At 34.7% G+C, this 13,785-nt stretch overlaps 1 protein-coding gene across 2 annotated transcripts in view; it reads right to left on the reverse strand.

The window, feature by feature from the left end:
• Positions 1 to 13,785, reverse strand: part of LOC138694756 (ATP-binding cassette sub-family G member 8) — a 138,503-nt gene that overhangs the window by 22,650 nt on the left and 102,068 nt on the right. For both annotated transcript variants that reach the window (XM_069818777.1, XM_069818778.1), the window contains exons 3-7: positions 8,758 to 8,977; positions 6,343 to 6,474; positions 4,526 to 4,733; positions 3,227 to 3,414; positions 932 to 1,187 (exon numbers count right to left, since the gene is read on the reverse strand). In XM_069818777.1, the coding sequence (XP_069674878.1) occupies positions 932 to 1,187; positions 3,227 to 3,414; positions 4,526 to 4,733; positions 6,343 to 6,474; positions 8,758 to 8,972 (999 nt within the window). In that variant the 5' untranslated portion in view covers positions 8,973 to 8,977. The remainder of the gene's footprint in view (positions 1 to 931; positions 1,188 to 3,226; positions 3,415 to 4,525; positions 4,734 to 6,342; positions 6,475 to 8,757; positions 8,978 to 13,785) is intronic.

Consider the following 13,785-nt stretch of genomic DNA (forward strand, 5'->3'; position numbering starts at 1 on the left):
GTTTAAATAAAACTAATATTTTCTTCATTCTTATTTTCTGTTCCTTGTCAAACTATAATGGTTAAGGGTGTTTGAGAATAAAGTGCTTAGGAAAATATTTGAGGCTAAGAGAAGAATGGAGAAAGTTATACAACACAGAACTGCACGCATTCTGTTCTTCACCTGACATAATTAGGAACATTAAATCCAGACGTTTGAGATGGGCAGGGCATGTAGCACGTATGGGCGAATCCAGAACTGCATATAGAGTGTTAGTTGGGAAGCTGGAGGGAAAAAGACCTTTGGGGAGGCCGAGACGTAGATGGGAAGATAATATTAAAATGGATTTGAGGGAGGTGGGATAGGATGGTAGGACTGGATTAATCTTGCTCAGGATAGGGACCTATGGCGGGCTTATGTGAGTGCGGCAATGAATCTCTAGGTTCCTTAAAAGTCCTAAGTAAATAAGTAAGTCAAATTATAATTCATCTTAATGTCGCAATACAATCAAATTCTGCTATAATTAATTAAATTAGTCACATGTACACAATTTTCTTACAGGAATAAGTACCTGATCGTTATTAATGTTAATAACGATATAAAAGTGTAATTAAATGTCACTATAGCAAAATAATTTTGTCACTCACACAATCTTGTTTAATTAGCATTTATAATCTGTATAAGTGGATAAGGGGTGATCATAAACTATATGCTTGGTTGATTTCTAATGTCTCTGGTAATGTTTCTGCTAGTTCAGCAAAGCCGAATTTCATACTTGAAAATGGGCACCACAGATAATAGGCGAAGATGATGACATGAGGTAGCGATAGTAGGTCAAAAGAATATGAACCAATAGAAGTACTAAGAGAAAATTTTTTCCCACAGACACAGATCAGGTCCCAGAAATGACATACCTATACTTATTATTTTAATTTAATTTGATTTAACATACCTGTAAATGAGGGTATTTGAACGCAGCATCGACGTGTTCTGCATAATAAGTTTCCCTTGGTAACATTGAAGCTTCTGCTACAGGACCTAATCGACTGTTGAGAGTCATGGCTGCTGCTGCTGCCGCTGCTGCTACTGCTGCTTCGTCCCTGGGAGCAACAGCAACACCACCATGATGCACTGCAGAGTTACGTCGGTTATGTGTCAAACTTGCATGAGATCCAGCTTTGGACATTCTGCGACGCGTACTGACTTGCCTAAAAGTATAAACATTTATAACGTCCATTAATATGTATTCCAATAAATATTACTGAGGCAGCATTTTAAAATATTTTTGTACACCTTTCTTCTTACACTTTCTCTGTTTTTGTAACATTTGAAACAGGGAATAATTAAAAATTGATGAAAAAAGAAATAAATTCTGTTGGTGATCAGCAATGTCTACTCGTAGATGAGATAAATTCAGTAAATGGTAATGATTAGGGAAAACACGGGAATTTTACTTGAAGCAAGTAAAGAGATAGGTTTGGAAGTAAATCCCTAAAAGACAAAGTATATGATTGTGTCTCGTGACGAGAATATTGTACGAAATGGAAATATAAAAATTGGAAATTTATCCTTTGAAGAGGTGGAAAAATTCAAATACCTGGGAGCAACAGTAACAAATATAAATGATACTCGGGAGGAAATTAAACACAGAATAAATATGGGATATGCCTGTTATTATTCGGCTAAGAAGCTTTTATCATCCAGTCTGCTGTCAAAAAATCTGAAAGTTAGAATTTATAAAACAGCTATATTATTGGTTGTTCTTCATGGTTGTGAAACTTGGACTCTCACGTTGAAAGAGGAACATAGGTTAAGGGTGTTTGAGAATAAGGTGCTTAGGAAAATATTTGAGGCTAAGAAAGTTGAAGTTACAGGAGAATGGAGGAAGTTACACAACACAGAACTGCACACATTGTATTCTTCACCTGACATAATTAGGAACATTAAATCCAGACGTTTGAGATAGGCAGGGCATGTAGCACGTATGGGCGAATTCAGAAATGCATATAGGTAGAGTGTTAGTTGGGAGGCTGGAGGGAAAAAGATCTTTGGGGAGGCCGAGACGTAGATGGGAAGAAAATATTAAAATTGATTTGAGGGAGATGAGATACGATGATAGAGACTGGATTGATCTTGCTCAAGATAGGGACCTATGGCGGGCTTATGTGAGGGCGGCAATTAACCTCCGGGTCCTTAAAAGCCAGTAAGTAAGTAAGTAAGTAATGAGGTTATTAAAGATAAAATTAAAGCAAAAACTTAATAAATGTTTATATTCAACAAAAGCAACTATAGAACTGCTAGTAACATGTTAAAAGAAGGCCAAAAGAGAGACTGTCAAGGAGAGTTTTGAAATAAGTGCTACCCAGAAGAATGAAGAAAGGAATAAGAGTTACTATGCGATGAGGTAGATAAAGAAGAATGGGAATGATATGGAAGATTGGAGGTAAAAAGTGCCTTTGAGTGGAAGATATATGAGACCAGAAGGTGGAAATAGATACAAAACCAGATATATATGGATATACTGTACATACACTACTAATTCTACAATTTGGGACATTTGGCCGACATCTGCGGCTGACCACTAGGATCCAGAATACAAAGCAGAGGTCACACACATACACACGCACGCACACACACATACACACATAGACAGAAATCTGTGAGACAGCTATTCCACAGAACTTCCTTGAGATATAGAGAAAATTAATTTTTACTATACGGTATAATTTTATTTCAGTTTGATGAAAGTTTCTATATGCTATTAAGAAGGTCCGTGTATTTTATTACCCGGTCTGTTTTGTGTTGATTACATCAATTGGTGTGCACCGTCAATTTAAAAATAATTTAGCTATTTAAGTCCCAAATGCACGAAGAATTCAAAGTTCGATAGATCTACTTCATCTTTCAACCATATACGGCCAGTGTATCAGCTTTCGTAATAAACAGTTGCGCTGTAACTTCTTAAAATATAACAGCATTACTGTACTGTATATGAAATTTTAACATCAACAATCAAAAGGTACCAGTACAGTATATAATGATGATGATGATGATGATGATGATGATGATGATGATAGTAATAATAATAATAATAATAATAATAATAATATTAATAATAATAATAATAATTTTCATATTCCAAATTTACTCTAATAAAATTTATGTCAGTTTACTGATAAATCACACACTATGCATTATTAGCAAAGGAAGCCCAAGACACACAGACATTACTATGAAAAAGCCTCACCCTTCCATTTCTGAATATGGTAAAGCTCGGAGATCATGGACACTTCTGCGGTGCTGATCCTGTTGGTGTCTGAAGTAAGCAGCTTCTTGAACAGATAAGAGATTAGCTTCACTGTTACTCTTGGTTCTTACCCAACCATCTCCTCGCCCACCAGTTCCAGTGATAGGTGGACCTGCTCTCGGCCCATGCTGAAACAAATATAATATTTTATTATAGGCCTATAATTAGAACTGAATAACATTTCGATAATTCAAAAGTGAAAACAAAGACCAGGGAAAGAAAAATAACGATTTTATTCATAAAAATTTTGATCATTATTAAGATTGCAAATCGACATCTTGATTGTACATTGACCATAGGCGGCTGGATAGCTCATTTGGTTCAATCCCAGGTGATGACGGGATTTTTCTTGTTTCCAAAACTTATAGAATGGTCCCAAGATTCACTCAATCTCCTATCAAATTGAGTACTAGGCCATTCCTAGAGATAAAAGGTAGTGGGAACATGGTGCCGATCACATCACATCACAGAGTACAAGCATGGAGCTCTATGTCCATACCCTCAAGTGCCTTCATGGCAAATGTAAGATACTTACATTGAGCATATGCTAAAATAAAGTAAAATGAAATGCCAGTATTCATATACTGCAAGACATCTCTAGGTTCTTAAAAAAATGTTCACCCAAATAACGGTTCATTTGACATATACAGAAATTGACTATATATTTGCATGTTCGTTTTGCTTGTTTTTAAGTTCTCTATCCATTCCCCAAAGATTTCCCACATATTAGGTAACACTCAGTATATGATGTTTATGTTATGAATTGAAACAGTTAATAATGTTCTTAGTGTTCATGAAAGACTGATATTTTCAGCCACTGAGAGTGAAGCTTCGAGTGGGAGATAATTTTTGAAGAGTTGGTTTGTCAGAAATATATAGGAGACTAAGGATGAAAAGTAGAAACCTAAATAATGATGCTGCATAAGACCTCGAAAAAATTTCATTAAAATACGTGTTTACATCAAGGAAATAAGACTGTACACCCAATATATACATAACTCATACAAGAATTTATAGGTAAGATGGTCAAAACACCCAATGCAATATAGGAAAACGTCTCTTCCTTTCCTTCCATGAAGCCATGGTACAAAGTATAAGAATGATAAATGTCTAATTTAACGAGTAATAATGGTTAAATATTTAGATGATGTGCTCTAAATTGAGTTCTCATTTTCCTTTTCATCAGATATTGAAATCGCGACACAATTTGATATTTTGTGCTCTCATTATGCTACCTACTCCTGAGTAAGGTCGGTGCAGAGGCTGGTTCCTGAAATCTGGATCACTGCGCGACCTGAGATAGTTACGTCCCTGTCTGTGCAAGTACGGGGATCCATCATCACTGGAGTCATAACCGCTGGAACCATCTCTTGGTCCTCTTGATGGAGGAAATACTCTCGGCAAACCAAATTTAAGATATGTGTACATATTGGCTCCAAGAGCTGACCTGTAAAGTAGATTGAATACTGATTAATCAGACTCCTCTGTTCAGTGGAGTTTCTATTATCGTTGTTTTTTATTATCATCTCTACTAACCATTAGGTTTAATTACTACCGAAATTCCACTAATCTTCGTTTTTTATGGATCATTTACCAACATAGTTTCATGAAACTTAGTAAAATGGCTACATATATACAATATAATCAGGCTAAGGACTCTCATTACTCAAAATGAGTAGAAAAAGTATTCTCCAGGTGTTTTACAGCGAGTTATTATAATGTATAACAGACGTAAATGAAGTCCAATAACGTGTACTAAAACTTCATATAATAAGGTATTATGGTTATACACTAAAACTGCGTTTTAATGTTCCCATTTTCAAGGAATAATCTGTTAAGTCCCAGCCAAAGTGCCATAAGAATAATGTAATTAGTTCCCGCTTTTAAGGAAAATCCCACTTTTAAAGAATACTTTTCAAGTGATTTTGTGATAATGAAGTTCGAAATATCGACTCGACTTTCAATAATCAATAGTACTGGCATATTCGATAGTGCTTGTCGATAGTAATTTGGTGCCATGCGGCAACATTATTCTTTATCATTCTTTATGGTCTAGCTTTGCGTTGCTTTGACAGAGTGGTTGCTTTGCTTGTTTTTTTCTCGAGTTGTGTGGAGTTGTTTATGCATCGTTATAATGGCGATTAAATTTAAGAAATTAACTATCAGACAGAATTAGAAAATAATAAGGGATATCGAGGTTAATCCTCAAATAACATTATCACATATGGCAAAAAAAAACATGGTTTGTCTACTACTACATTGTGGAGACTAATGAAGAGGAAAGAAGAAATTTTTAATGTTGAGTTTCAGTGTGGTTCGGGCTCAACCAAAGAGAAAAACATTTGTGTCACACCATTTGAAGAGTTAGAAAATATTGTAATGAAATGTATTGTAAATAATAATTGTAGGTCTAAATAAATGGTTATAATAAAATTTAGTACAGTACACTCGTATAACACACATGTTAAAACTACTTATTTTAGCCTTTCCTTCCCATTTTATGTAAACCCCCTTTTACGGAAAACCTTATTTAAGGGAAAAAAAAAGTAATTCCTCAGAGAATCGTTAAAAAGGGGTTCTACTATATTTACTCAGTGTTAGCTAGCAAAGAACCAATGCAGTTTAGCCCCGAATGCAATGTAATCTATTGACTTAGTGTCTGGCCGCATATTTCCAGCTTTGATTCGTGCGTTGTATGTCTCATGCAACATTGTTATAGAAACACTTCTGCAGTATCAAAAGCGATGATGGGCTGAAGAGAGAGCTGTCCATAAAGCATGGCACAAAACAGTTGGCTAGTGAATTTCTCTTGGAGTCCTCTAAATCAGGGAGAGAGAGAAGCTTTCCTTTCATTTCGGAAAATGTCTGTCAGTCAGGCTTGAATCTATAAATTTCTCATGACAGTCACTACCAGTATGCCATCAAGAATGGTAATTTCTAACATGAATTAGACAGTATAATAATTAATTTTATGTGTCTATCACCATATAAATTATATCAATAAATAAGGGGTAAAAAATCCAACTAACAAAGACAAAAATAATTTTTAAACTTACTTTGGTCCATAGCGAGGATGGCTGAGAATAGATTGCACAGTGGACTCTCGAAGTTGGAAATTTCCATAAGGAAGAGGAGACTTTTCACTTGAGCCTAGTGCAGAATCCGTAAAATCGGAGTTAAGGTTTTGTCTGTAAAAATAAAAAGGATTAATTTATTTCTTCCACTATATTAATGAGATCTGTCCATGCCTGCCTTCTGAAGTATCTAATAATTAAATCTCACTAATAGTCTATATTTTTATACCATGATTAATAAATACTTCTCATCACAAATGTATTAAGGAAATATGTTATCCCACACTTTTTAAAGAATTTATGACAAAAAATTATCACTCAATTACATTTTAAAATGAACAGTAAATGCATATATCCTAAACATTAAAAATATTCCAAGTTGAATCTTTCGTACACTACTTTTAACACTTGAATATAAATAATTGATTAAATGGCGATCTTACTCGTGTTAATTATGTAAGCATGTGCGGCTTACAACTGTTTTGGTGCTTCACACCATCCTCAGAGCGAAGTTGAGATGACGCTGAGACACAGAAGGCTCTGAGGATGGTGTGAAGAAGCACCAAAACAGCTGTAAGCCGCACATGCTTACATAATTAACACGAGTAAGATTGCCATTTAATCAGTTATTAAAAATATTCTAAAATAGTTGGGTCCCCAGTTATTCTTACAACTTTATTTGTTTCTACTGTATAGTTCTTCGCAATAATAGAAATGAAAAGAATTCAGACGTTTTTTCTAAGATAAATTCAGTGAAACTGTAGCAAGAATTCTGTTTAAATCTACACTGTTGGTTGGAAGTAAACAATATCTCTACTTTTTAAATCTAAACGATTTAGAATGTATAATATTGGCAAACACTCTTGTAAATTTTATCAAAAGCAATCTTGTAAATTTTATTAATTATTCCTATCAATTAAATTATTGAAAATAATATTATTATTTGTTAATAGACTTTCCTACATGAAATAGAGTGAATGTGAGAGTAAATGACTAATTGGAAGGCACAGGTGAGAAAGTTAATTGTGGTGGTGGTAGTGATGATGATGATGATGATGATGATGATGATGATGATGAGAATGATGATTACGATGATGATGATGATGATGATGGTGAGTTAGAATAATTCTTTTCAAAATTGCGGCAAAGCGACTTGGAAATTGTCACTCTGAATCTCTTCTGATCAGTGTTCAATCACTTAGGACTCTGTTTATGTCAAAATAATGATGTACAGTACAATATGAAGTACAAGTTAGTAGGAAATTTTCAAAGTCTCTGATGTATGAGATCAATATGTATCGCTTCTCTAAAGTCATGCCACACACAGCATCAGCCATCGATATTCTCTGGAGTGGTCACAGAAATACTGTAGGTCTTCCAAGACACTGTTTATCTTTGATCCCATTCTTCCTCTATTCAGTTCTGTAATTCAGTTTTCATGGTGGCGTATGAAGGATAGTGATCCCTCAGTGTATCCACCATGACCGAATAAACTTCCTTTCCAGAGAACCCCTTAAAAATAGGCATTAGGCACTTTGTCACTGATACTCAATTTTATTAAAACTGAATTTTTCCTGACACAGTTTATTAAAAATATTACAATATACAACAGGACAAATTTTTATCACTGATTAACTGTTAAGTTATTTAAATTAATAAATAACGGTTGTTATTTATTATCATCAGATGAAGTCGTTATTTATTAATTAAAATAACTTAACAGTTAATCAGTGATTATATAATAAGTGTTGAAAGAGTTTAGGTCTGTACAAAAATGAAGAAAAAAGATTATCATCGAATATTCTGTGGTTCCAAGGCAAAATATAATATGTCAATTTCATGAGGCAACTAATCCAGGAGATAATGGGGTAGGGTGGCCATTCTTTTTCCCTATACAAATGGTACATGTTAAAAAAAATGGAGTAAAATTAATTAATGTTATACTAGTTCCTGTGAATGAGGATTGATTGCATGTGTTGAGCAATCTGACACAAATGAATACATTTACAAATAGATACAATAAACAGTAAAGTGTGTAAATATTTTTTTTCTTCTTTCTTCTGTGTGTTCTAGATCAATCTGATTATTTAAAGGTAACATTCACTACAGATATTTCGAATCTATTCTGCGAAAATCAGTTTAAAATAATTGACACAAGTATGTACTTTTTATACTCTACATTCATTACATACATTTTTAATTCGTTTTCTTGGCAGAATTTCACTGATATGGAAACCGTGAAAAATAATTTGTTATTGTTTGATATAAATTGAAATTTAATTGCGTTTCTTTCAGTTTTAGGCTCATATGGAATGTTTTTTAAAGAATAAGAAGAAAAAGAAGCTAACTGAATACTTTCTATTTCTATTAAAATGTTAGATGTCTATGTGTGCTTGCCTGTAGATTGACCATGCATGAAGATCTTCAGATGCTGATGGTCCTCCAGCTGGGTTGATTGGAGGCTGACCTCTAGGACCTAACTGCGGATGATGTGGGTCAACACCTGCAGCTGGACCTGAAGTGTTGTTTGTTGGTGGAGGGACCGAGTACCGCCTCTCCATGGTTGTCAGCTCCCAATCGGAATTACTTTTCTTGCGGACAACATTGGACATCACACCTATAATGATACATTGTTATGTTATTATTGTATTATATGTTATGTTATAAACCATCAACCTTGAATTCACCACTTGTGTTTTTATTAACACCAGTTTTGATTATGATAGAATAAATACAGCCTATGCAATATGAATACTCCATGAAGGAGAACATTATGTACTGATATATTGATTGCTAACATTTTTACTTTCTCCTTAAAGTATTGTGGTGTCAGTGCCGAAGCTCTTAAGAGGCTTAACCTATCCAAAAATGTTAGTTATTACAATCTAGTGACAGTGTAAGTTCGTAATAACTTGTTTTCACTCCGATCCTCCCATATTAAATTCCTGCTAGCAGTCATTCCACTGCGAAAGGCTTGTGACAAAAGCCTCGTAGTGACATTCATTAGCCTCGCTCGCAGACAACGGCACTCGCAAATTTAGGGAAGGCTGCGGAGAAAGGAGTATCCAGTCGCTACGACTCAGTAGCAGGGTGTGGTAGCAACTGCAATATAATACGCTGCGCTATGTTCGTCTTCTGTGAATGTGCTGCATTGTTAAGTGTTACTTTAATCAAAAGTGCACACATGTATGTTACATACTAATTTTGTGTAAAATGGCTCATACTGAGAAAACAGAGTTAAAAAAGAAACCGTTTTCAAGTGGGAGTATGAAATAAAATGAGCTTACAAAGATAGGAGATCGACACTACATTTACATATTAAAATAGCGGATGGAGGAAAACAAAATAGAAAAATTTCAATTTTCATGGTGTAAGAAATGAAGCTTGTGTTGGAAAGAATGGTGAAGAAAGAATGCTGCTGAAACTAACCAGGAAGAGAAAAAGGAATTAGTTGGGTCACTGGCTGAGAAGAAACTGCCTACTGAAGGATGCACTGGAAGGAATGGTGAATGGCAAAAGAGTGTGGGGCAGAAGAAGATATCAGATATATGGATCATATACGGAGACTAAGAGAAAGGCAGAAAATAGGAAAGATTGGAAAATGCTGGGTTTGCAGTGAAAGATGTCCTGGGGGCAGAGCACTTATTTAAGAAATATCCTTGGCTAATAGGTTGCTTTGAGACTATTAAGTTATATTGTTATACCTATATTGTGTTCGGGAGTGAAAATGAGTGGTCATCATCCTCTTGCATAGTCTGTATCACAAAAAAATTTGATAAAAAACCGGAAAACATTGCTGTATAAAAGATATAAGGTAAGCAAATTTTTTTCAGCCTACCCAGTATTTACACCTTAGCTTCGCCACTGGCGGTGTTGCAAGAAAATTTTCGCTTCCTTGATATCGAAATAGTTATTTAAAAACAAATTCATAAAGGTTCTCTTTTCGGCACGAGTATAAAGTTTGTGAAACAAGGCGAAGGTTTTCAAAGTCCGAGGCTACAATACAGCACAGCAGGAAAGATTACCGGAGAACAGGGTGTAATAGGCACATTTTCCAAGAATTTACCATTTGTTGTAAACATTTATTACGTATGGCCGAACCAATGAAGCATTATCTGAAACATTTAAAATTAAATGGAAAGAGATTTTAGTAAATGTAAATGTAATACATATTGAAGAAATATACATTGCAATTTAATACGAACTGAAAAAACAGTGAGAAACATGAAAAGTTTTATACTTCCATTGGGAATACATTAAACACTGAACAGAAATGAAACATAAGCGATAGGAGATAATAGGAGGAAACGTTTACTATAATAAATGTGGCAAGGTCGTCCTTGGTGGTCTAATGGTGACCATGCTTGCCATTGGACTCGAAATTCGCAGACTCAACCCAGCCGAAGACGATACAAATTCTTAGAATAGCTTTCTTCGGAAAGCTGAGGAATCCTTGTCTAAGATTTACTGCACGTAAAAAATACCTAATAAAGGGCTCCATACGAAATTTGCCGGCCAGTTCTTTTTCACGTCAAAATCTGGAAGTAATGCAATGAGCCCATATCAATGGCTTATGTGCGTTTGGCATTATGCCATTCTCCTCTCATTATCCATTGTTGTTTAGTCAACTGTTCGAAGACAGGTCTGAACCTCACAAGTGTTACCAAGAAGGCACCACTTATGAGGGAACTAGGCCAGAAGATAAAGGGGTAGGGTGGCCAGTTACTTTTCCTCTTTATTGCATACATCTCCGACCAGCTACATTTTACACTAGTCAGACTTCAGTTACATACAAACAATTGTTCTTTCTCTGACATATCGTGATATGTACTGTCTGATAATAGATATACATATCAGCCAGAATCTCAATCAGAGGATTCATTATCCATAACATTCATTAAATGGCAATACTGTCTACTATCCTCTGATTGAGATTCTGGCTGATATGTGTATCTATTATCAGACATACATCTCACTTGACGATATGTGTCAGAGGAAGAACAATATTGTTTGTATGCAACTGAATGTTGTATGTGGCTAGTCGGCGATGTATGCAATGGAGGAGGAAAGGAACTGGTCACTCTATCCCATTATCTACGGGCCTAGGTTCCTCATAAGTAGTGCCTTCTTGGTATCTCTTGTGACGTTCAGACCTATCTTCGAACAGTTAACTAAACAACTATCTATTCTATTTGTATATAAAATAAAAAAAAAATTGGCACATTCGTCTACGTAATTATTTATTTTTGAATTTAAACAGAAGAGAATATTCAGGACATGATCTAATGATGCGGCGGTAATGGAGCAACGGTGAAATAAAATAACATGCGAAACTGAAATATCCGGAGAAAATTTGCCCAAAGCTCTTAATCGACTAGAAATCGAAAATACGTCTCCAGTTGGTGAATGTCATCGACTTACGGAGCTACGAATGAATCCTATAAATAAAAGGAATGTCTTGATATTGAGGAAATTACCCTATGATAAAACACAATACTTTTATGTACAATTTACTTTAGTACGTTCTCGTGCGGCCTGAAGAAGTAACACAAAGTCATTGCTTTTATTTACTGATTTATTTTTTTAACATGAGAGTATTGGTTTTAGATTAGGAAGTGCGTAAAGAATGACCTGTATCTTTCAGTTTTTCAATTCAATATTTGTTAATGCTCTAACAAACTCACTCTCACTTTTGAATAAGGTTAGAAGCAATAAATCTTTCACTAACAAAAGAATAACGATTGAAAATTCTATCGACAATATAGTTCGAATCAGTAGGCCTACACAAAAAAATAAAAATAAAATAACAAAAGAAGCTTAACAATACGTGTTTGTTACGCTTACCTATTATAGTACTGGTACTGTGTTCAAGTCTAAAAATAAACAACGCAGGAAAAGCATGAATTCGTTTCAAACAGTAGACCAAAGTTACGTATAATTCCAATATCCTGGGCGAAATTCGTACGGCAATCGCCTTCACGGAATGCATGTCTTCCCTCGCTTTCTTTTAAATTACTGTATACAAGTCTTACGAATAAATTGCTCGACTGAAACTGCTGCTATTTTACGTCACAATACAAATGACTTCCGCAAAACTTACAATGGAAAACGCTTCATATGGTGTAAAATATTTTAGAACAAAGAAAAAGAGACTTTGCACAAAACAAAAGCCACGTGTCTACATATCAAACCAAAATATGTTATTTACTGTATTGTGGCAGGTGATACGAAAATCGAAGTATTGGTATTAACTGTGAAATCTTTCACTTAAATTATATTAGTTACAGCATATAGCATGCTTTGTAGCACTAGTGAATGCCCTTACACCCTAGCATTTTGAGGTGCGCAGTTTTATACCAATTTTCTTCGCTATGTCCATCAGCATGAAACAGTCTGTCTCTGTGTATTTACTTGACACGAAGCAAAATATTCAGGAGAGTAAAAATATTTATTTATGTTTTATTTTTTGTTTATTATATATTTATCATACAATAAATTATTAATATAAGAGCCGAGCTGGCACTGTTGCTAGGGTGAGACTGCGGGCTGAACGGCAAGAGTTCCAGCTCAGATAAAAAAGGGACTTCACATATAATTATAAATTCCAAAGTGGCTTGAGACCCCAATAGAAATAAAATGAAATAAATTAAATATAGAATGTTAACATAACTTAAAATTATACAAAAATCAGGGATAGACAAAATTTTGAGGAGCCAGCCCTTTCTGTCAGGACCCACCGCGTTCTATCCATACATGCAATGAGAAAACCATTCGAGCTAAGATAAAGATACATTTACTAAAATATATTCAACAATATTATAATTAATTAATAGAACACATTACGCATTCGAACTTCTTCCTAGGATCGCTTTTGTTAACATTATTTATTAGTCGTAGCAATATAAAATAAATCCAAATCTTAAAAATATTTAAACTCCATATAAAAAAAACTCAATGGACAGACAGAATATTGAAGCTGTTTTAGGAAGAGTGGATGAACAAAGTATAACGCTAAAACTGATTAAGATGAGAAAAAGGAATTGGCTGGGAAGAAACTGCCTACTAAAGGACGCACTGGAAGGAATGGTTGACAGGAGAAAAGTTCAGGGCAGAAGAAGATATCAGATGTTAGACGACATTAAGGTATAGGTCTATGGATCGTATGCGGATACTAAAAGGAACGCAGAAAATAGGAAAGATTGGAGAATACTGGGTTTGCAGTGAAAGACCTACCCTTAGGCAGAAAACTATCAATGAATGAATACTTTTCACTAATTTGGGCGAGCGATGGTAAAAATAAATTTAGAGCAAGAACGGCATTTAAGAGAGCTATATTGTGCTTCATTTATAGCGTTTATTTATTTTAACTAATGATATTTTTCAGGAACGGTGTGATAATGCGTTAAATATAGAACGGCAGTAGCT

Source organism: Periplaneta americana, chromosome 2 (genome assembly GCF_040183065.1).
Source record: "Periplaneta americana isolate PAMFEO1 chromosome 2, P.americana_PAMFEO1_priV1, whole genome shotgun sequence".
Taxonomy (NCBI): Eukaryota; Metazoa; Arthropoda; class Insecta; order Blattodea; family Blattidae; genus Periplaneta; species Periplaneta americana.